At 41.0% G+C, this 24032-nt stretch overlaps 2 protein-coding genes across 2 annotated transcripts in view; one reads left to right on the top strand and one right to left on the bottom strand.

Annotated features, from left to right (window-relative positions):
• The window catches only part of LOC135075401 (trifunctional purine biosynthetic protein adenosine-3), a 42428-nt gene extending 27985 nt beyond the window's left edge, over positions 1 to 14443 (top strand). The window contains exons 25-33 of the mRNA XM_063969846.1: positions 368 to 546; positions 2419 to 2529; positions 3205 to 3348; positions 3531 to 3734; positions 8262 to 8423; positions 10214 to 10347; positions 10994 to 11117; positions 12375 to 12609; positions 12822 to 14443. Coding sequence (XP_063825916.1) covers positions 368 to 546; positions 2419 to 2529; positions 3205 to 3348; positions 3531 to 3734; positions 8262 to 8423; positions 10214 to 10347; positions 10994 to 11117; positions 12375 to 12560 — 1244 coding nt within the window. The 3' untranslated portion in view covers positions 12561 to 12609; positions 12822 to 14443. The remainder of the gene's footprint in view (positions 1 to 367; positions 547 to 2418; positions 2530 to 3204; positions 3349 to 3530; positions 3735 to 8261; positions 8424 to 10213; positions 10348 to 10993; positions 11118 to 12374; positions 12610 to 12821) is intronic.
• Positions 14444 to 14447: 4 nt separating this feature from the next.
• LOC135075675 (dnaJ homolog subfamily C member 28) lies at positions 14448 to 19024 on the bottom strand. The gene is made up of 5 exons (XM_063970127.1): positions 18798 to 19024; positions 18453 to 18671; positions 18014 to 18177; positions 15288 to 15480; positions 14448 to 15112 (listed from the first exon to the last, which is right to left on the bottom strand). Exons 1-5 carry the CDS (start codon positions 18912 to 18914, stop codon positions 14648 to 14650), a joined length of 1158 nt encoding a protein of 385 aa, XP_063826197.1. The 5' UTR covers positions 18915 to 19024; the 3' UTR covers positions 14448 to 14647.
• Positions 19025 to 24032: the final 5008 nt, after the last annotated feature.

Genomic DNA, 24032 nt, shown 5'->3' with positions numbered 1-24032 from the left:
TAGGCTCTTAGAATTTAAGTGACGGTTATCGTTATTAGGTAATTAAAATACATCTGGAGCAGTGATTAGTGTAGGAGGGAGGTCGATCCTCTGTAATTTACCATGCGAGGGTTTAGCCTAGACTAGCTGCAGATTTTTTATCGGTCGATAGTTGGGTCGGGCTATGTGGACATGAAAATTGCACGTTACACCGATTTGGTATCAGCCGATTCTTCATACGAATTAGAATCAGCCCCAACTATCGGCCAACTAGTCTGTAGTCTTCGGGGAGGCTATACTCGTCACGTTAGCCAGACTGGTTGGGGATGCTTAATGCTCGCTTTTTCTCCAGTTAACAGACCCTAGTTCAGTCTTACCTCTTTCACAGGCGAGGAGCTGATCAAGCCCACGCGTATCTACGCACGGGCGATGGCCGCGGCGTTAGCCAGCGGGCGCGTGAAGGCGGCCGCGCACGTGACGGGCGGCGGGCTGCCCGACAACCTGCCGCGCGTCGTGCCCGCCTCCGTGCGTGCCAGGCTTGATGCACACTGCTGGCACGTGCCGCCGGTACGTGCACTAGCCCTTTAGCCCTAACCTCGTTTCAGCCAAATGACGTCCACTGCTGGACAAAGGCCTCCCCCAAGGTTTTCCACAATGAACGGTCCTGCGCTGCCCGCATCCAGGCTCTTCCCGCGACCTTCACCAGATCGTCGCTCCACCTAGTAGGAGGCCTGCCCACGCTACGTCTTCCAGCCCGTGGTCGCCACTCGAGAACTTTCCTGCCCCAACGGCCATCGTCTCTACGAGCTATGTGCCCCACCCACTGTCACTTGATTTTAACAATTCTGCGAGCTATGTTGGTTACTTTGGTTAGCCCTAACCTAACCTTTGTTTGTCACCTGTCATCCGCTTTGCAATGGAGGGAAGTCGAACCTTAACTTCGAACTTCTTCTTCTGATTAATTTCGTTGCGGGTCCAATGACAGTTTAACTTTCCCCCGGGACAAACTTGACCTTTACTGTTTGGGTTTTATTGGCGGTCAAGCTGTAGATCCTGGCTACACAGGGGTTGCAGCGGTGGGAACGAGAGGTGGAAATAGTCTTGTAAAAGTCCCTCCCACTTGTCAATATGCAATAAATTCTGACAGAAAACGATATGCAAGCTGTTCAAAATAAAGACTGACTAGAATCGCCCCCTTTACACTTTCAGTCAATATCTAAATACTTCTTACACATAGACTCAGATTTAGAAAAAAACTGTGACTAACCACACTCTTACGCTCGTCGATCATTATCCAAACACTTCTAATACAAAAACTAAGTTAACTAGAATAAAACTGTGAATAGCATCACGTACTAACTCTTCAGAATAAAACCTGTGACTAACCTCACCCCATTCTCCCCCTGTTAGTCAATATTCAAGTCAGCGCTTGGCGCCACACGTTGACCTCCAACTCGGTGAATTAACGATCTGGTGAAGATCACAGAAAATCCTGTATGCAAGCAAGGCCGATCGTTGTGGAAATCCGCGCGTGTGGAAAACCTTTGTCCAGCAGTGAATGTCATTGGCTGAAACGAACAAGTTTTATAATAAAGAGTTTTTGAGAGAATTCGTGCCTTTTATTCGTCGGCCGTTTGGTGTAGTGGTTCAGAACGGACTACTATGCCGAGAGGTCCCGGGTTCGATTCCCGGCCGGGCAGAAATTGAAATGATGAATTTTAATTTCTGTGACGGGTCTGGGTGTGACTATGTATAATATTTATGTATTTAAAAAAAAAACAAAGTATACATATAAGTAGTATATCCGTTAAGCTAGCACCCATAACACAAGCATTAAGTTGCTTACTTTGGGGCTAGCTGGCGCTGTGTGAAATTGTCCAAAGATTTATTTATTATTATTATTATTATTTTAATCTAAATATGACTGAAAGGTGACTGACTGACTGACATAGTGATCTATCAACGCACAGCCCAAACCACTGAACGGATCGGGCTGAAATTTGGCATGCAAGTAGATGTTATGACGTAGGCATCCGCTAAGAAAGGATTTTACGAAACTCCACGCCTAACGGGCTAAAACGGGATCCACGCGTACGAAGTTGCGGGCGGCCGCTAGTGTCAAATAAGAATACTTTATTCAGCATAGAAAAATAAAATAGAAATACAGTACATATAACATTAAACTACAAGCTATGCTGAAGAGGCGTCCGCTCAGCTATATTCGCGACATAACAAGCGCCATGTCGAGAAGCTGGTTTTCAGCGGGAACCAACACGATGAAGATTGCGGATTGCGCGCCCTCTTGACCGGGACCATATTGAGGCTACCAGTCAAGAAGGCGCGCAACAGGGGGCGTTATGGACGGTGATCACAAAAAAGAGAGAAAAAAAAACAAAAAAAAATAAAATAAAGTCGACTAATGTTATTCGCGTGTGTCAGGTGTTCGCGTGGATTGCGGACGCGGCCGCGGTGTCGGATGACGAGATGCTGCGCACTTTCAACTGCGGCATCGGTATGGTGCTCATCGTGTCGCCAGAAGACCAGGCTGAGGTTTGTTTTAGCTTATTTATTAAAACTCTTATTTTTAAAACACACTTTTACTTCGCTATTTGTCTAGGTACTCATACTAATAAAGTTACATGCAGTGCGTATTTGATTCAACGCAGTGGACATACTCGTATGATATGCTTAATTAATTTAAGCTCAAGCGCAACAAACAATGTTTAGCGCAATAAAGGCCTATTCAGACCTAAGCGGTATTCGCTACCGTCTGCCATGTACCTCTACCCACAGCGGCAGCGAATATCGCTCAGGTCGCTCTAGCCGCGATACTTGAAACTAAATACCTGAGCGAAACCCGCGCGGTATGTACCTCTACCCACAGCGGTAGCTGTGGAATTTAGAGGCCTACTTTTGATTTCACACGACTTACAACAAAATACATTTTCTTTAACTTAACAAAAGGCAGTGCATTAACTGAGTGGTTCCTTTAGTGCAGGAGACTGTTTTTTACGTCAAAACATCAACGAGGTTTAACGAGATTTATTAGCAGAGTGTGTCCATAGGCGAAAGAACACAAGTTCATTGTCATCATCAAAATAACAAGAAGATGTGTTTCAGACCAAACATTTATATCGTTACGTCAAATGTCGCTACTCCCTCAGTTATGCGCCAAACTTGTACCTGATTGAGAAAGTGTTTGATCATAGATGACGGTTTTAACAGGTGATGAACACAACCCGCTCATACGGCGCGATGGTGATCGGCAGTATCCAGGCGCGACCACCAGGCGGCGCGCGTGTCGTCATCGACAACTTCGCCTCGTCACTCGACTTCACGCGCCGTATGCCGCTGCTGCCTAGCAGGAAGGTAAGATGTGTTTATTGTAGGTCATACGTCATCATTATGACGTCATTTAAGGTCTTAGCAGAGTTATCAACTCAGAAAGGGATCAACACCGTATCACCTTTCGCGCGCTGTCAATCGCGAGGCGAAGCGTTCACGTTACGGTGAAGATAAGTGTGTGCTGCAGTATGGAGTTTCATACAAAGAATACTGACCGCCTCGAGTTGATACCTTTCCGGGTTGATAAGTGTGCTACGTCCTTTAGTCTCCACTGTACAACCCGCTCGTACGGCGCGATGGTGATCGGAAGTATCCAGGCGCGACCACCAGGCGGCGCGCGCGTCGTCATTGATAACTTTGCCTCGTCCTTGGACTTCACGCGCCGCATGCCGCTGCTGCCTAGCAGGAAGGTAAGATGTGTTTATTACAGGTCATAGGTCATCATCATCAGGTCATTCAGTCTCTACTGTAGAAGCACGATCACAGAATAATAATAAGTACTACGTACAGAAGATTCACTTCGCGAAGGTATTTAAAAAAATGTAAGCTCAATGTCATTAACAATATGGTGTAATTTAGCCTGTCTCAAGAGTCAAGCACCATTTTGTTGACAAACGTCAGTGATCGGCACTGCGCCGAAGCTATAGGGCTGACTTCGGTAAAATGATGTGACGTGAGATGCCAAACTGCGGAAAATGGCGGAGGAAATACATGATTTAGCATGAATTATCATGAATAATATTAACTACTTATTTACCTCTCAGTGTCTTGAGGTAACTTAAAAAAGTACATTCTGTGTTTTTATTATTATTTAGGCAGTTAAATACTGCACAGTATTTAGTACACCATTTTCTTTATTTTCTTCCATCATACACAAGAATACGCGTGCGTGAGTCAATGTTCGCTCGTATGTGAGGCCTTGTCCAATATTGTATCTTGTAGGTTGGCCATCGTGCGTATTTTGTTTTCGATGTAAACTCGTGGAGATGAACAGGCCTGGTCATAGGTCATCATCATGAGGTCATTAGTCCCCACTGTAGGATCACGATCGCTAATCGATTAGAGGGAACATCGACTACTTCGCTTTTTCGCCCGACTTCACGCGCCGCATGCCGCTGCTGCCTAGCAGGAAGGTAAGACGTCCTTATTGTAGGTCATAGGTCATCATCATGACGTCATTTGTCCCCACTGTAGTAGAACGATCGCTAATCGATTAGAGGGAACAACATCGACAACTTCGCCTCGTCTTTGGACTTCACGCGCCGCATGCCGCTGCTGCCTAGCAGGAAGGTAAGTCCACACATACATAGGTGCACCCAGCATTTGTTTCAGGGATCGGGGGTAGTCTGCTCCAGTAGGAGGAAGACAAAACTAATTTATATTCAAACAGGGTTCCCTACCTTAGCCACTTACGAACGAAACATGTTGGAGATAAAAATGTTGGGTGCGTGACAGTTTATATAAGTTTATATGATATAAATTCATTTCAATAACGTTCATATTGTATAATAAACGTATGTTATAATAACACTTGATATAATTTTTTTACATACAGGGTGACTTTTGTATCAGTATCCAAATTTTAATATAATAACCTATGAAGCGAAAGACAAAACACGTATTTTTTATTTTTGTATCGTCCAGTACAAAAATGTCAAAATAAAGCACCCAGAAACAGTCTGAAAAAACACTTACACCGTGGTCACGGCTCACTCGCTTACGCACGCACACACGTACGCGCCTGCCCGCGCCGCATTTCATTCATTGCGATACGATTTATAAGTTGTCGATTTTCCCTTCATACTTTCACGGGCTTAGGACCGTCAAAATGCAAAAGATTTCAAAGTGGTAATTAGTTTTAATTAAACAGACTTACTAATTTATGGTAGAAAAATTAAATACCTACGACAATAATTACGCTATCAAAAAGAAAATAAAATCACCGAGAGCAGTAACACTACTTTTCTTGTGTACCTATTCGGGGGTATTTATCGTTATTTTCATGTGCAATAATTGAGATTGCTTACCAAACCTACCTAACCTAACAACAAACTAACAAATTATGAGTAGTTATTTTAATAATTGCCCAAAGTGCATACCATTTTTCTCCAGACAGACTTGCACGCTTTTGTACATTGTCTTTGAGTTTATTTAAAACTACAGTGTCATTTCGCACTTCGCGTCTCGTGTAGGTACTTACCTACTTGCTCGCGGATCTCGCTTCAGTTTGCCGCTAAAATCGTTCACCGGTTTGGCACTGTTGGGTTTAGTCCTTGGTTACGAAGTCGAGGTATTCCTCTGGGCCCGGTTCAAACTCTCTCCACTTAAAATGTAGCACCGAATCATTTCATAACACTCGCGCTGCGAATACATGGTTACGTTGACCGCACGACGGAACGATCGGCGCGCGCAGTGATACGCGCGTCTCGTAATGGGTTGCGCGGGCGACTGATTGAAGCGCCGCGCGTAGCGATGGGCGTTATTCGTTATCACGGGCTATTAAACGAGTGATCAGCCTGACCAGTGATCACTCGTTATCCAGAAACGCCTAAACTAGTTTTTTTCTTAACGTCATACAACGTTAGAATCTCTTCGTTATTCAACACGATTGTTTCCATAACGCTCTAAAGCTAAACTGAATTCACACTTAAGCAAACAACATAAGGTAGATATTTGGTTGACATAAAAAATAACGTGTTTCCCGCTTCGTTATGACAGATTTGAGGACAACGTCGTACATTGACGATTCTTAAACATATTTTTTGTAACCTAAAGGAGTAAAGCGAGTAATGTATGGTGTCCAATTAATAAGGATCGCAACGAAACGAGTGCGTGTGCGAGTGAGAAAGCCATAGGACGTTAACATAAGTGTGGATGAAATAGGTATAATGTTCGTCGTACGTTAGATATTCAATTGAATTTGAGTCTTATTTTGAAGGTCATAAGTTCCTAAATGTCTTGCAGCTAACCAAACACCTAACGTTATAATTATCACGCTTGCTTGAGAGTTGTGGAAATAACTTCGTTTAAAAAAAACTAGTTTTGAAAACGTTATTCGTGATTCGAAAACCGTCGCGTTTAGTTATTTCAAAAACCCATAACGACACATCTTTAGCCGCGCGGCCAGGCCGGCCGGTCGAGCGTTGCCACACGTTGCCAGCTCTCCGCTCGACCAGCTCTCCCGCAAAATGTTTACGCGCTAAGCGCGGTAACCACACTACGTGATTAATTGGTTAGGAAAAAAATAGTTGATGTTAAAATTTGACCTACCTATTTTTTATTAAAAATGTCATCTATAAACGATACCTAATGTCAGGAAAAAATTTGGATACTGATACAAAAGTCACCCTGTATAATGTTTACTTCATATAATAAATCATTTCTAATAATGTCATTTCAGATACCAATCAAAACGCATAAAGACATTTGATATAAACCTTACTTAATCTAAGACTCATTTGATGTAATTTTGTTTGATATAAATAATATTTCATATAACCATTACATAAAATAAATATTATTTGTTATAACGACTATTTGGTATACTCTTTAATTGATATAATTTCTGATAGATATAACTTTTAGTATGTTCTTCTTTAGCTTGACTTATAAATGACTTTAGTGACAAAAACGAATCGCCGTAAAACCGACTCCACGTAGTCTTGTCTGCCCTACCCCTAGAGTGTAATTTAGAAGCGCGTAGGCACGGAGGGGCGAGGCGGCCCGCGGGCTGAGGAGCAGGTGGCTGGAAGCGAGGCGCCGCGGCTGAGGCTGGCCGGCGAAGCCGGCCAGCAAGCCGAAGACGCGGTGTCGAGCGAAAGCCATCTGCGACGATTAGCACGCGAGGGACCGCCAGAGCCCCGCAGTGCCGGAGCCGTGACAGAAGTCTCAAGTTTTTAGTCAAATTTGCATGCTGCATGCCTGCTTGCTTGCTTGCTTGCCTGCTTGCTTGCTTGCTTGCCTGCTTGCTTGCTTGCCTGCTTGCTTGCTTGCTTGCCTGCTTGCTTGCTTGCTTGCTGGCTTGCTTGCTAGCTTGCTTGCTTGCCTGCATGCTAGCTTGCTTGCTCGCTTGCTCGTTTGCTTGCTTGCTTGCTTGCTGCATGCAATGCTTATTATAACAATTGAACTTTATATAAAATTATTATTGTTATATGATTTAAGTTTTATAGGAAAAGAATTTTATCTCATTTGATTGTTCGACACTTTATTTTTATATGATTTGAATGTTATTTGTTTAAAATTTTATACATTGTAAGTTTTATAGAAAATATTCATTATATCAAACCATTTTATATCAGTTAAATGTTATTTGTCTTAAAATTATTCGTTTTAAAATTATATTATTCGTTTATTATAGTAAATAATTATTATATTAAATGATTTTATATAATTTGATGTTATATCCTCTAAGTATTATATGATATGTAGTTATATCATACATTACACACCCAAAAATGTTCAGGGGCGCTGCCCTTCCCTTCACATTATGCAATCATCATCAGGGGCCATCCATAAAGTACGTCACACGAATTTCATGATTTTTTGACCCCCCCTCCGTCCTTGTCACAGGTGGTCACATATCTGAGACCCCCCCCCCTCCCTAGTGTGACGTCACATGTTTTTATTTATTTATTTATTTATTTATTCACAACAACAACACTTCACTGTCATTACAGGACATCCCACTGCGACAGCGAAGACAACACATCAACATACACAACGTCAAATACACAACTAGTAATCACCTACATACAAACCTACACATAACATATAACAAATAATGATGCCTTTGTAAATTCACTCAGAGTACAAGAAAAAATATCTATTTTATCCGAAATTAGATTGAGAGTGGAAATGGCGTTTTGCAATGATTAAATTAACAGAAGTTCCGAAATTAGTTTTATTTCTAAGCTAAAAGTTTTATTCTTTCCCTCCAGGTGGCGGTGCTAGTATCAGGCAACGGCAGCAACCTCCAAGCGCTGATCGAGACGACCCGCGACCCCAGCCAGTGCATGTGCGCTGACGTCACGCTGGTGGTCAGCAACCGGCCCGGCGTGCGCGCGCTCGAGCGGGCCGAGGCCGCCGGGATACCCGCGCTGGTGAGTGACGTCACGCGACGGCGAGACACAGGCGACCCCGGCCAGTGCATGTGAGTGACGTCACGCTGGTGGTCAGCAACCGGCCCGGCGTGCGCGCGCTCGAGCGGGCCGAGGCCGCCGGGATACCCGCGCTGGTGAGTGACGTCACGCGACGGCGAGACACAGGCGACCCCGGCCAGTGCATGTGAGTGACGTCACGCTGGTGGTCAGCAACCGGCCCGGCGTGCGCGCGCTCGAGCGGGCCGAGGCCGCCGGGATACCCGCGCTGGTGAGTGACGTCACGCGACGGCGAGACACAGGCGACCCCGGCCAGTGCATGTGAGTGACGTCACGCTGGTGGTCAGCAACCGGCCCGGCGTGCGCGCGCTCGAGCGGGCCGAGGCCGCCGGGATACCCGCGCTGGTGAGTGACGTCACGCGACGGCGAGACACAGGCGACCCCGGCCAGTGCATGTGAGTGACGTCACGCTGGTGGTCAGCAACCGGCCCGGCGTGCGCGCGCTCGAGCGGGCCGAGGCCGCCGGGATACCCGCGCTGGTGAGTGACGTCACGCGACGGCGAGACACAGGCGACCCCGGCCAGTGCATGTGAGTGACGTCACGCTGGTGGTCAGCAACCGGCCCGGCGTGCGCGCGCTCGAGCGGGCCGAGGCCGCCGGGATACCCGCGCTGGTGAGTGACGTCACGCGACGGCGAGACACAGGCGACCCCGGCCAGTGCATGTGAGTGACGTCACGCTGGTGGTCAGCAACCGGCCCGGCGTGCGCGCGCTCGAGCGGGCCGAGGCCGCCGGGATACCCGCGCTGGTGAGTGACGTCACGCGACGGCGAGACACAGGCGACCCCGGCCAGTGCATGTGAGTGACGTCACGCTGGTGGTCAGCAACCGGCCCGGCGTGCGCGCGCTCGAGCGGGCCGAGGCCGCCGGGATACCCGCGCTGGTGAGTGACGTCACGCGACGGCGAGACACAGGCGACCCCGGCCAGTGCATGTGAGTGACGTCACGCTGGTGGTCAGCAACCGGCCCGGCGTGCGCGCGCTCGAGCGGGCCGAGGCCGCCGGGATACCCGCGCTGGTGAGTGACGTCACGCGACGGCGGCGAGACACAGTGCAGCGCGACCCATTAGCGTATATAGTCTGGTCTGTGAGCCCGTAGAATTTTGTCCAATGACCCCAAGCTACCCATCTTTATCATTCGCGCGTAAAATTATGTTGTTATCGCGCTCGCACACTCACTGCGGGCGCCCGTCGCACAGTCGCGACAGCAATATAATTACGCGCGAGCGATAAGGATGGGTAGCTTGGGGTCATTGGACAAAATTCTACGTGCTCACGGACCAGACTATAGGCTTCTTTTTCAGGGGGCCTGTGCCCTGACATGCCATGGCACGGGGGTGCGATTAGTATCTAGCTCATGGTTAGAACTATCATCTTCAAAATCGGTAGCCCAACAACCTGGACCATTCTTCATGGCGCAACCCCAGTCAGTGCATAATAAATTTAGGTCTTTCCTCATAAAGAGATGAGGAATAGGACACATTTGACTCATGTATCCCATAACCGTAGAGCGCGTAATGTACATAGATTGCGGAGTTTCGCTTACCAACTTGTGCAACGCGGTAGGTGGCGTAGTAAGTGAACTACGCAGCGCGGCCGCGCGAATCGACATTACCACAACCATTCTAAGAATTCCCGATGAAAGTCCTCAGATTGTGCTACGACTTACATAGTGGTCGGGACCTCTGCCACAACGTCAAAGGTCACGAATAACATTAAAATTATTATATTTTCAGGTATTCAACCACAAAGAATACTCATCTCGCGAAGAGTTCGACCGCGCTGTGTCGGCAGCACTGGAGAGCCACAAAATTGACATCGTGTGCCTGGCCGGCTACATGAGGATCCTGTCCGCCGAGTTCGTGCAGAAGTGAGTCTTACTGCCTTCACATAGGGACGATGATTGTGTAATTTATTAGAGACAAATGGAGGATTTGGTCTAGGATGCGCGCCTTGATAAACTTTTAGGCCTCAGCCTCGAACTTAGCGGGCAGCGGGGCGGCGGCGGCGGCGGCGCGGGAGCGGCAGGATCTTATGCGTAAAATCAAATAGACCGGTTCTCGAAAACAGCGGCGCGGCAGCGGGCAACGAGCGGGCAGCGCCGCCGCTCCCGCCCCGCTGCCCGCTAAGTTCGAGGCTGAGGCCTTATCGAGGCATTTTATCAATTTCACGTGATAAGCCCAAACATTTCTCACTTTTACACGAGAAATCATGACAGTTTATATGTCATATCTGCATACATATTTTTGAACACCCTGACAGCTCATATAAAATTGAGAACAGTGTGGCTAAGATGTCTTAATCAAGACATCTTTTGGTGCCACAAACAATATGCTTACTTTGACTGGTTACATTTGTATGAAATATTGAATATCAGATCATTTTGGTTATCTTAGACGCTTCGATCAGTTCTGTCGCTGATTGTACAGTTGACAGCAAGTCAGTGTATTTTTGGGATCAAAATGACACTTATTACGACTGCATAAGATGCTACAGGGTTTGTGTGCTTATTGCAGATGGAAAGGTCGGCTCATCAACATCCATCCATCGCTCCTCCCTCGTCATCCAGGGCTGCACGCTCAACAGCAATGCTTAGACGCCGGCGACCGCGAGACTGGTTGCACTGTGCACTTTGTGGACGTAAGTATTGTCACTACTAAAGTCTGTTCGCCGAGAGTTGATAAATATTATGAAATGTCTTGCAATAGCGACTGTCGCTTAATTATCGCATTCTGTATGGCGGGCGTCGTTTGCCACAACGCGCACTGAGTACCATGGTACGAGCCACGCAGCTGTCGTCAAGCGCCCCGGCCGGCGGGCCGCAATGTGTGAAACGCAATGAGTGAAACGGAATAGATTTATTTTACATAAGACCGAAATGAATGGTATGACAGTGGGTAGGGCTTTGCCCAACATTGGGATACACTATAAGCCACTTGATAATAATGAAATACTTTTTATCCAAAACATGGACGCCACGTGTTTGATCCGTATCCCCACGTATGCCCTAACCGGAATAATTCCCGTAAATTTAAAAGAGATAATAATGATAATCTACCAACTTTTTCATTATATTGACAAAAATAATTAGCGGGCCGCAATTTATAATGAGTTTAGAACCTCTGATATTTTTTTTTTATCAACTCTCAGCGAACAGACTTTAAGAATAAGAGAGAAGTAGAAATGTTACCAGGCGTTTGTATGGAGAGCGCAGTCACTAGCCTACTACTTATTATACAACTACACAGTTTTTGCTACATAATTTTGTAGCATAATCCCGCAGCGCTTGCACACAACACACGACAGTTCTCGGAAGCTACATGTAGCAGCGAAACCGTAACCCAACACAAATAATGACATGCGGCCATTCGTTATATTCATTTCAAAATCTGAGGTTGGCGAGGTACATTTAAAGAAATAGCCTACTACACAATAAAGAGCACTTCAGTTAGCTCTGTGTTAATAACACATTCCACACTAACCTTAATTTTACTGAAACCAAACTTGTCACGTACAAGTTTAGGCTAAATTTTTATACAGTAATAAATTTACTCTTACTCTTATTTCTATACTAGCTTTCCGCCCGCGGCTTCGCCCGCGTGGAATTTTGTCTGTCACAGAAAAACTTTATCGCGCGCGTCCCTGTTTCAAAAACCGGGATAAAAACTATACTATGTTCTTTCCCGGGACTCAAACTATCTCTATGCCAAATTTCATCAAATCGGTTGCGAGGTTTAAGCGGGAAAGCGTAACAGACAGACAGACAGACAGAGTTACTTTCGCATTTATAATATTAGTTGGGATGGGATTCACTTACAACGTGCTGCCCCTTCCTTTCGTATTTCTCATGGGTCTGAAGGGGTTAATTTTGATTTGCTTCTTTATTTGTATCCCCAGGAGGGCATGGACACAGGCCCAATCATAACACAAGAACGCGTGCCGGTGCTTCGTGATGACGATGCTGACACTCTCGCCGCTCGTATCCACCTCGCCGAGCATCGCGCTTTCCCTCGAGCGTTGCGTCTGCTGGCTACAGGCCGCGTGCGGTTGACGCAGCGCGGGACTGTCGCTTGGCACTCGTAAACACCCAAACTAGCCACGACATTGCGACATCCCTAAACACCAGCCACTAAAGCCTGGTCCGTGAGCACGTAGAATTTTGTCCAATGACCCCTAGCTACCCATCCTTATCGCTCGCGCGTAATTATGTTGCTGTCGCGCTCGCACACTCACTACGGGCGCGCGTCGCACAGTCGCGACAGCAATATAATTACGCGCGAACGATAAGGATGGGTAGCTTGGGATCATTGGACAAAATTCTACGTGCTCACGGACCAGGCTTTAGCTGCCACGACATTCCTTATAGGCGACACGTCTCACAAACACCATCCCCTAACTGTAACTTCATTCCCTAAACTCCATCCCCAACTGCTGTCACGCCTAGAAACTACACTACTAACTGTGACGTTACACCTTCCCTCGAGCATTGCGTCTCCTGGCTACAGGCCGCGTGCGGTTGACGCAACGCGGGACTGTCGCTTGGCACTCGTAAATACCCAACACTTACCACGATACACTCAAACACCAGCCACTAGCTGCCACGACATTCCTAGGCGCCGTCTCACAAACACCATCCCCTAACTGTAACTTCATTCTCTAAACTCCATCCCAACTGCTGTCACGCATAGAAACTACACTACCAAACGTGACGTCACTCCCTCGCTGCATGTATGCGCGTTCCCTCGAGCGATGCATCTCTTGGCTACAGGCCGTGTGCGCTTGGCACTCGTAAACACACACTACCTGCTATGACACTCCTAAGCGCGATCCACTGCCTGCCACGACATTCCTAGGCGCCAGGCCTCTCACAAATCTCTATCTGTAACGTCATTCCTAAATTCCACTCCCAAATTCTGTCACACTTGGACGCTACATCAGCTGTGACGTCACACCTCGCCGATCACCCCGCATTCCCTCGCGCGTTACGTCTCTTGTCTACAGGCCGTGCGGTTGACGCAACGCGGGACAGTCGCCTGGCACTCGTAAACACACACTACCTGCTATGTCACTCCTAAGCGCGACCCACTGCCTGCCACGACATTCCTAGGCGCCAGGCCTCTCACAAATCTCTATCTGTAACGTCATTCCTAAATTCCACCCCCAACTGCTGTCACACTTGGACGCTACATTAGCTGTGACGTCACACTTGGACGCTACATTAGCTGTGACGTCACACCTCGCCGATCACCCCGCATTCCCTCGCGCGTTACGTCTCTTGTCTACAGGCCGTGCGGTTGACGTAGCGCGGGACTGTCGCTTGGCACTCGTAAATACAGTGACGATAATCCTAGGGTCCGAAATACCTGCCATACTTCTGTGTGCCACACTAATACCATTCGCTATCCACCACGTCACTTACAGGCGCCACCCATTATCGGTGACGTCACTACACTCGTTGTACCACGTGCCACGTGTATAGTACAGGCAAAGTGCATTTACAAAATGTTAAGTGTCATTATTATACATTCCTAAAACAAAATTCTACATGCAATCCTAACCAGAATCATTCCAGTTTGATCGTGCCATAAAACACATACTCAAAAATAAATGTGTTTTCATGTAACCAAGTCTCGAATAAAATAAAGATCTTGTTCCTACATCACCATTTTTGTAAGAAGTCTCGAATGAAATTAATTGTACATATTTATCATGTAATATTACTATAAGTATTTTGATTACAGCCATGATTTAAATGTTATGGAATATTTTGTTGATACATAGCTGATAAAAATCAGTGTAATTGATAACAATTTATGTGCAAATCTATGTAACAAATAAGTTTTATTTTAAAATCATGATTGTTGTTTGTTAGATATTTTAGTTGTCATCAGATATAGTCATAAATTTTACTAAAATTACTATTGTTACTCATTTTATATAAGGAAAAATAAAAGTTTTATATGTTCTTTGGTGTTTTATTTTTGTTGTAAATATCGAAAATCTTCATCAAACTATAGATTATCACAGAAAATAGGATCACTGTAAAATTGTCTAGCTATAGCTTACTACCTATTAACACTTTCGTTTTAAAATATCAGGTGCCATTTTCAAGAAAATATATTTCCACCTGATTGTACAATCAGTACTTATTACAAAAAAACTTTCATATTTCAAGACTGCTCTTTTCTTAACTTTTCCTTATCTTGGCTGCTTTTTTTATCTCTTCCTATAGTGAATACATCTTCAAAGGCTTTCAGGAGTATGCCAAACAAATCCTCACTTTCCACTATTACTGTCTTGTATTCCACTTTATTCTCTGCTTCTACTGGTTTCATTGAATGTGGTCCATTCTTCAAGATGTCATCAAGTATTTTGTCTATTTCTACATAAAACTTCTGCCTGTTTATAAGAGGTACTATTAAGTTGTACTTATTAATTTTGCTATTTAATGTCTTAACAAATTCTCTGTAGTCATCACAAATCCTGTGCCACTTTGGCTCATCTATTTCATTGAGGGGGAATGGCCCTAATACCATTCTGTCATTCTTGATGTCTCTCTTTAAGAATTCAATATCTTGATCAATTTCTTTGCTCATTGTTATCCATTCAGGTGTGAAGCCATTGTTTATAAGCACCTGAAAGTTTAATTTTTAAATATTAAAACATATTTTTTAATCATTAACAATATTTAGCCAATCTGGGTTACTTTGGCTATCAGAGGTACCTATATTGACTGAAAATAGTTAGGATTGATGAATGGTATGAATCAAGACACTTTATTTACTTATGTAGGTAAGTTATAATACAAACCTCATTTAACTTATGTGTAGTAAAGTCTACATAAGGATTTCTGTTTTGGTCCTTCAAAGGCTTCCCTTTTCCACTCAAGTTTTCAAATTCACCTTTTGACATGGATTCTTGTATGAGATCTTCAACAAGTCTGTCAAACCCATACTTAGTTTTGATGTCATGTTTCTTTCCATAATATTGCTGTCCTTTTTTCGGGTTAGTCCCAACGGCCCCGGTGGATCTGCCCCGTCAACGGGGCGGATGGGAAAAAGTGTTTCAACGACCCCGGTAGTCATAGTCTTAGCGTTCAACGGGGTGGATGGAACACATCAAGTGTCAACCACCCCGGTATTTCGTTTAACGGGGCGGATGGATCAAATCAAGTTTCAACCACCCCGGTATTTCACTAAACGTGAAGGATGACACAGATCTAAAAGGTTCCACCTTGGTATTACATTCCGAAAATAAAACCTGTTAATAAAATAAAATAAATAATGTAAATAATAATCAGTTTTATTTAACAGTCACCGTTTAAAAAATCTTCAGCATAAAAGTAAGTTTGATTGTCACAATTTTTTTTAATTTAATTTAGTTTATTTTTTTAGTTTAATTGGTAACTCTATATGTGTTAAAGAATGCTGTTTGTTTTCCTAACAATAAAATAAAATAAAAATAAAATAAAATATAATGGTCATAAACCTATAGATTACGTTTACAATCACAGATGCGCAATTGCATTAATCAGTCAATATTAATAACACTCTAATAGTCTAATTTGATAAAAAGTAACTCTAAAACTCCTCACTAACAAAATATAATAACAAGGAAATCTAAAATTGTTACAAAATATAATTATTATTTAAGATTCACAGATACGTAGTTACATTAATCAGGTGTTGATTAACAATAGAACTTAAACTACTACTTAAATAAATCATTAATAAAGCTTAATAAAACTATTAAAAAAAGCAACCGAATATCATAGAGTTGTTAAACATACTGCTCAGCGACGCATATGAAAATAGATGAAACTATTACTACTATACAGGGTGTTGATTTCAATCCTCGCCATATTTATTTAGGTGATCTATCCTGACTTAAATAAACGCATTATCCACCAAAAAAGTTTTGCAAACGAAAGTGGAATTTTTAGCAAATATTTTCCGTGCGAAATTAACTGTACTGTGGCTCGCAATACTGCAATAGTTTACACTATGGCACCATCGAGCTACGCGGATCGCTCGCTTATCATGTCGGATAACCTACTGAAGGAAGCCACGTAAAGTAGGTAGTGTAAATAGGTATTTTTCTTTGACTAACTAAAGTTAAAGTTAGATTTAATTTTTTTTTGTTGTCAATTTCTTTACTGATTCGTGATCAGAATAAGCTACTTAATCAACTCCCTAAATATGGCGAGTATTGAAATCAACACCCTGTAACCCTGTATACGATTTCATCTATTTTCATATGTACACTTTAACGTGACTCACACTGTATAAAGAGGGATTCGAGATCAAACAGAATGTATTTTCACGAGCTTAAGTTTTCTAAGAGACAGGTCAAAAATTAAGAACAAAAATGACAATAACACAGAGAAATTAGTTTTTACAAATTACGAAAGCCGAAAGAGTGTAAAGGTGGAAGGAAGATCGTTCGCAACATCATATGTTGGTTGCTCTTATAGACAATATTTATGACTTTAAATGTTATAAATAATTACATTATGTTTATCGTATTTTATTAAAAATAAACTTTAGGAATATAAAAATTATGTTTTTTACATTTATGATTATTTAAATTATGGTATTGAAAATTAGAGAAAGTTATTATTATGCCTAAGAAACAATTATGCATTTAGAAAACTATGCATATCAAAGTTTATGCGAAAAAACTGTATGCAAATACTGTTATGCGTCTGAGAGGGCACCCCATTTGGCCATTCAAAAATTCCTTTGTTTTTTCTATAATAAAGTCGTCCCAAAGTAAAGATTACACTGCTGAGATGCTGACAGATTTTCTACTTGTTTTGAAATCTCTTCATAATAGGAGGCGTCGCTGAGCAGTATGTTTAACAACTCTATGATATTCGGTTGCTTTTTTTAATAGTTTTATTAAGCTTTATTAATTATTTATTTAAGTAGTAGTTTAAGTTCTATTGTTAATCAACACCTGATTAATGTAACTACGTATCTGTGATTCTTAAATAATAATTATATTTTGTAACAATTTTAGATTTCCTTGTTATTATATTTTGTTAGTGAGGAGTTTTAGAGTTAGTTTTTATCAAATTAGACTATTAGAGTGTTATTAATATTGACTGATTAATGCAATTGCGCATCTGTGATTCTAAACGTAATCAATAGGTTTATGACCATAATATTTTGTGACAATCAAACTTACTTTTATGCTGAAGATTTTTTAAACGGTGACTGTTAAATAAAACTGATTATTATTTACATTATTTATTTTATTTTATTAACAGGTTTTATTTTCGGTATGTAATACGAAGGTGGAACCTTTTAGATCTGTGTCATCCTTCACGTTTAGTGAAATACCGGGGTGGTTGAAACTTGATTTGATCCATCCGCCCCGTTAAACGATATACCGGGGTGGTTGACACTTGATGTGTTCCATCCATCCCGTTGAACGCTAAGACTATGACTACCGGGGTCGTTGAAACACTTTTTCCCATCCGCCCCGTTGACGGGGCAGATCCACCGGGGCCGTTGGGACTAACCCCTTTTTTCATGAGTGTGTTGTCAGAAGCAACAGCTTTTGCTATGCGGTGTTCCATTACATTGTTTGCAGCTCTCTGGGCTTTCGCTTGGGCCCACTGTTTCTGCCGCTGGGATGGAGTGCCGTGGCCAATACCTTCATAGCTCAAATATTGTCGATGTTGAGGAGCTGTGTGCTGTAACCAATTTATTTACATTATTATTTGGGTTACTTCAAAGCTAAAAGTCCTTGCTAGAAAAACTACCCAACTCTTATTTCTTGACTTTATCAACATAATGACTAACCTTGTAATGTGTGAAATTCATAACTTTTGCCATTTTTTTTCTCCGAAACTGTACATTTCCATAAATTGAAACTTTATAGGAATACTTAATTTCTTTATATCTTTTCCTACAAAAAATACGAAACATGTAGCCGCATCCTTCTTGTGAGGAGCCAAAAATTACATACCCGAATATCATACACAATCTTTTCGATTTCTTTGTTATTTGATGCTCCAGTGTTGTGTTTGGTTAGAACTCGGAAGGCGTTTTCTACTGCAACAAATTTGTCCATATTTGCCTCTGGTGATCCGGAATCCGGGTGGTACTTCTTTGCCAGCTGCAGGAAAGCTTCGCGGACTGCATCTTGTTTGGAATCCACCGGTATGTTCAATAGTTGATAGCATTCCTGTAATGTTCGAGAAAAGGTTGTATGATAAATACCGAGATGTGGGATGTATACGAACAACTCAAGATATCATGTAAACTGTTAATTCAGCTAAGATTTTTAAAGACTAGATATCTGTAAACTTACTTGGAGTTTCTTCTCGTTTGATTTGGCGATCAATGTTCTTACTGTAACTAAGTTGTAATATAATTTAACTGGGTTTCTACATTGCAAATAAACAAATTGATTAATACACGGTTTCATTTTCTTTTTAATAAAATTAATAAATTGAGTGATCCATTACGTAAAAACTGGTGTTTTTCCTGAAATTCCAAATGTTTTTGTTGATTGAATACGCCAAATGTCAAAATCATAGAGAAAAGTAATACATAGGAAATAGAGAACCCTCTCTGTCAAATTTTTGAGCCTACTAATTGACAGCCTGGTGTTAAATTCCCTGTACTTAACCTACGTACGTAACGCTCACATACATGGTATCCTTCCGTTTGGCCAAATTACTTTTCGCCAAATTTCACTTCGCAAACAACTTATCGCCAAAGTTTTATTTCCCAAATGAACTTTTAGCAACTGTACTTTTCGCAACTAATTCATTTGGTCAAATTATCATTTGGCAAAATTTTACTTGGCAAATGTTTATATAGCAAATGTTTTATTTTGCCAAATATTACATCCCAAATAATTTGTTTGGTCAAATTGACACTTCACATACTTACCCACCGTTACCCACAAATCAAAGCATAAGGCAGATGATCATGGTTTTCACAAGAATTTTATGTAAAACAAAGAGATTGCAGAAAATAGTATGGTTGCAGAAAGCTGTAGGTATCGCAGAAAATAGTAGGTTAGGTTAGGTTAGAACAGTGACCCTTAACGCGCGAAGGCGAGCGAAGCGTGCCGCGGCAGCGGCCGCCGAGCGCTAGAATCACCTCTATTGTTTAATGAATCATTTGGAAATTTCGATAAAAAGAATGAAATATGAAAATTAATTTAGAACAAATTTTATATTATCTACTCACTAAACAAAATAATAACCACAAGCTAATTTGTAGTCCATTATATGCGACAATCAAATTATTTTGTAAATAGTTTACGTGAAATATTTTTGCCAAATAAAACATTTGGCAAAACATACTTTGCCAAACAATAATTTGCTAAACAATAATATGCCAAAAACGACATTTGCGAATTAAAAGTTTGCAATAAGTTTTTTTGCCAAATGAGAATTTGCCAAATGAAAATTTGCGAAACGTTGTTTGCGATGTGATAATTTGGGAAACGTTTTTTGGCCAAACATTAGTAATCCCACATACATACATAGTACACGCACACATACATACATAAAGTCCACGCACACATACACACAGTTCACGCACACATAGGCCCTCATAACCTTCAAAGAATTATTGTTTTTATGATGTACAATGTAGAATTTTTTCAAATCCATTATTTTGAAAATATTTATCTTTATGGTGTACGTATTGTATTATTTTCAAAATAATGGATTTGGAAAAATTCTACATTGCACATGGAAATGCAAATAAGTAAACAAAAACTTTTGAATTTAATAATTTTACTTTATTTATGAACACACATAATATTATACACCAAATGCGTCTTTTCGCAAAGTTTTCAACAACACTAAAAAAGCATTTGCACATTGGGAAAACTCAGATCACTTGTGAACATAACAGAAAGTTTCTTCGCGATTCACGAAGGAACGAACAAAACTCCGATGAACCAGAACAGCAGCAGGTACGAAGGAATGAACTTGAATTTGACTCGACGACTCTTCAATACTTTAATAGGGCCACAGAAAACTTAAATGATGGCTAAGAAAACAAGAATGCATTTAACATAACAAAAACAACACCGGCCATTTTGGAGGAAAAACAAAGTTGCCATATGTTAAATAGTAATTTCTACTACTCTATTATGTAAATTATAACAAAAATGTCAATGTTCAGTTTTAAATTAAAACAAATTAATTTCATTTAAAAAAGTTTTCACATTGTAATTAACAATATTCTCAAATATATTTTAATTAAGAAAAAAATGAAAATATGAAGGAAACAGGAGCAGCGACATCTGGAGCGTTTTAGGGTAGTTAAAAAGTATTTGAATTTATTCACCGATGTCGCTGTTTGGAAGCAAGTTTCACTTCGATGACCGTTGTATGGAAGTTTCCACACCCTGGTCAAAATAAATGTCAATTTTTTTTTTCTAACAGGTTTAATGGCTTCGGATAGTATCCTTACGGCCAAATCTTTAGTGAGGTATTTCTAGTAGTATTTTCATCCATGAGTACATTCTGAGTATTTACAATGGATATGAGTTCAGGATTTCTGTTCTTCTGTGTCTATATTGAAATGTCTTCATAAATTTATATGAGTATTTACAATGTACTGGTAAATATGTTGGTATGACTTCTCATTCGCTAGTATGGATGGCAAGAGGCGGGGAATATTTTCATCTTCTTGATAGATCTTCAGTAAGCCATCCACTAGCAAAAGCCTTTCCAAATTAAAGGCTGGGCAATGAAGAATAAGATGGTCTAAGTCTGCCGCGTCTGCCTGACAAAATTCGCATTTATCTGTAGAGACCATTTTAATCCGTTTAAGGTGGGTTGGAAATTTTGCATGTCCAAGTCGTAAGCGATTCATTGTATAGTTCCAAAATACTGGACTGTCCTGTCGATGACATTGACAGTGGGGCGCCACCGTCAATACCGGATCGCTGGTTCAGATTTTTGCCATGTTGGAAACCATATAGTTGGACGATGGTAGCGCCCCCCTGTCATTGAGTTTGGTGGGACAGTTCAGCGTGGGTTTTGGCGTGGGTCATCTATAGTGATGAATCTTCTTGAGGTAAATAAATGTCAACGAAGAAAATTGACAGTGATATTTTTTTTCTTCTTCATGCAAGCAAGGCCCACATTCATGACATTGTATCATTCACTGTACTCAGCAATCGATAGTCAACATATCAATTCCAAAAGGTAAATCCAACAAGTGTTTAACAATTGAATTAATGGACGTCTCTATCAACCAACTAGATTAAAAAAAAGAAACTGTCAGTTTTCGAGTTTTCGGAAGAGAGCGGAAAATTGAGTAGAATTTTACGATATTTTTTTAAAATAAATTGCATTAAATTAAGTTAATACTTTTAGTTCTAATGAAAAGTGTGATAGGAGTTTCGAATAATTAAATAATATCTACTTCTTGTTGTGCTAACTGATGATAATTTGATGCGATGGCGATAACCGCAGACGAGGTGGCTGAGCGCTTTCCTATTCACTGGCTCGTTTGGAACAACCAGCATGAAGAACTGAAAGAAGCTTTGGAGTCCAAGAAGGTATGAATATTCTCAGGGCTTTATGAATCCAAGAAATCCAATTTAGCTCTGTGCTAGTATAAGAAATACATTTTAAGTCTTGTCAGAGACACTTGGTTTTGCTTAGTTTTGTGCAGTTGGTTTCATGTAAAACATTTAGAAGAGAAATTACAGGGGCTTACCTTGTTATTATAATCAGTAAAAAACATCAATGTAGGTTTATAACCATTGCTCAGTCTAAATAAAATGAATATGATGTTGGAAAACTGAATAAAATGCTATAGTTTCAATCAACTTTTTGTTGCTGTTCTTTTGGTCTTAGTTTTTGATTTGCTCTTGTAGTGTGTGTGGTTTATATTCAACATTTTTTATGTAGACTGTTATAACTTAGGCTACAGACCAGTTTTTCTTTTCAATATAAATTTGGACAACGGAGTACAGAAATAGCTTAGTTTTTTTTTCAACACCATACCAATCTTTGAAACTGAGTAGCTATGGCCTATGACCTACTGCTTTTGACATGTGGTGATCCATTTCCCCTCTTGAAACTGGAAATATCCTAAAAATTCCAAATAAGACACTAATTTAATTTTTCATAAATTTTTACTTCTTTAATGGTTTTCTTTGCTAGTCGACCTAGATATATTTTTTGACTTGCTAACTTGAACATCTTATTTATTTTATACAACATTGTGTGCTCATTGTACAATCAATGAAGCCAAACAATCAATGTAAAAGTACACTTATTCTAGTAAAAATAATCCCATTATTGTGTGAAGCCTTACTATGTAAGTGGGTGTTTATAAGGTTTGTGTATCATTGCCAAATATCTGGCTAATGACTTGGAATAATACGCATGTAATACCTATTCTGTCCGGGACTAATGTTTTGTGTACTTTTGCTTTGGAAGATTTCCCATACAGATATTAATGTCTGTAGACAGTTCAATGAACTTTGGTATCTGTCTGGCCATTATCATGTTAATAAAAATGTATAAAAGAAATCTCTTCATTGCCAGCTAGTGGGTCAAAAGGTCAATGGTCTATTCCACATTGTTGAATTGTGCTGACTAAAGCAATGGTAGGATTTAAATAAACAACATTAGGAAGGATACCTATTCAAACTTGAGTATGGGTGATTTACTATTTAAACAATTTCATTTACTATTCCCATGCAAAGTGAGAATCATTTCTTTTCAAATATTTTTTTCTTTATTTATTATTTAAACATTTGCATAATATAATATAACTTTTATTTAATACTTAGACATTTAAAAAAGATGGCATATTACCATGTCTACTAATATTATAAAGAGGTAAAGTTTGTGTGTTTGTATATTTGTTAAATCGTAAGGGGTAATCTCGGGATCTACTGAACCGATTTGAAAAATTCTTTCACCATTAAAAAACCGAAAAATTTCATGCGGGCGAAGCCGCGGGCGGAAAGCTAGTATTATATAAAGTTATGGGGATATTATGTCATTCTTTAGACAGACACTCAGACAGACAGTTTATTAATATTTAAAAATAGCTCTTCATGATTGAATTTAATGCTCAGCTCTGATTCACATACTTAACCCAGATGAACCTACCGACCCATAAATGGGTTGTGAGAAATAAAAAAATCTACTGTCGTTATTTTATTTTATTTATACAAACCTATTATGTCCGAAAATAATGATAACACGGTGACTATTGTGAGAGCTGTATATTTGGCTAGGTAGCCGGAAATCAAGTGGCCTAACCTCAAAACAAACATGTGAATTGACATTGACATTTAAAAGTAAAAAGTTCCACAGATTAATACATGACAAAACCAAAGTATTTTTTTTAAACTTTAGGAGGTACTTGTTGATTATAATGACAACTAAAGCAGTAAACTGAATCATTTCTCTTTTTTATTTGCAAGTGAAAAAGTGCAGAGAAAAAAAATTAAAACATGTCTTCAAAAAGGTAAGATTATAATTACTTGATGTTATTATTTTCAAAATACGCAACTATTACTCTAAAATAGAATACATTGTAGATTGAT

This window comes from Ostrinia nubilalis, chromosome 10 (genome assembly GCF_963855985.1).
Source record: "Ostrinia nubilalis chromosome 10, ilOstNubi1.1, whole genome shotgun sequence".
Classification (NCBI taxonomy): domain Eukaryota; kingdom Metazoa; phylum Arthropoda; class Insecta; order Lepidoptera; family Crambidae; genus Ostrinia; species Ostrinia nubilalis.
The sequence above is the reverse complement of the archived record's forward strand: the minus strand, read 5'-3'. Positions and strand labels throughout refer to the sequence as shown.

Excerpts from the sequence above, each read along its gene's own strand:
- LOC135075675 (XM_063970127.1), bottom strand. The coding sequence starts at position 18,914 with ATGAAACCGTGTATTAATCAATTTGTTTATTTGCAATGTAGAAACCCA. Across the intron at positions 15,481-18,013 it reads GCTTCTGACAACACACTCAT|GAAAAAAGGACAGCAATATT; the intron begins GAAAAAAGGGGT and ends TGGGACTAACCC. Across the intron at positions 15,113-15,287 it reads CTACACATAAGTTAAATGAG|GTGCTTATAAACAATGGCTT; the intron begins GTTTGTATTATA and ends TTAAACTTTCAG.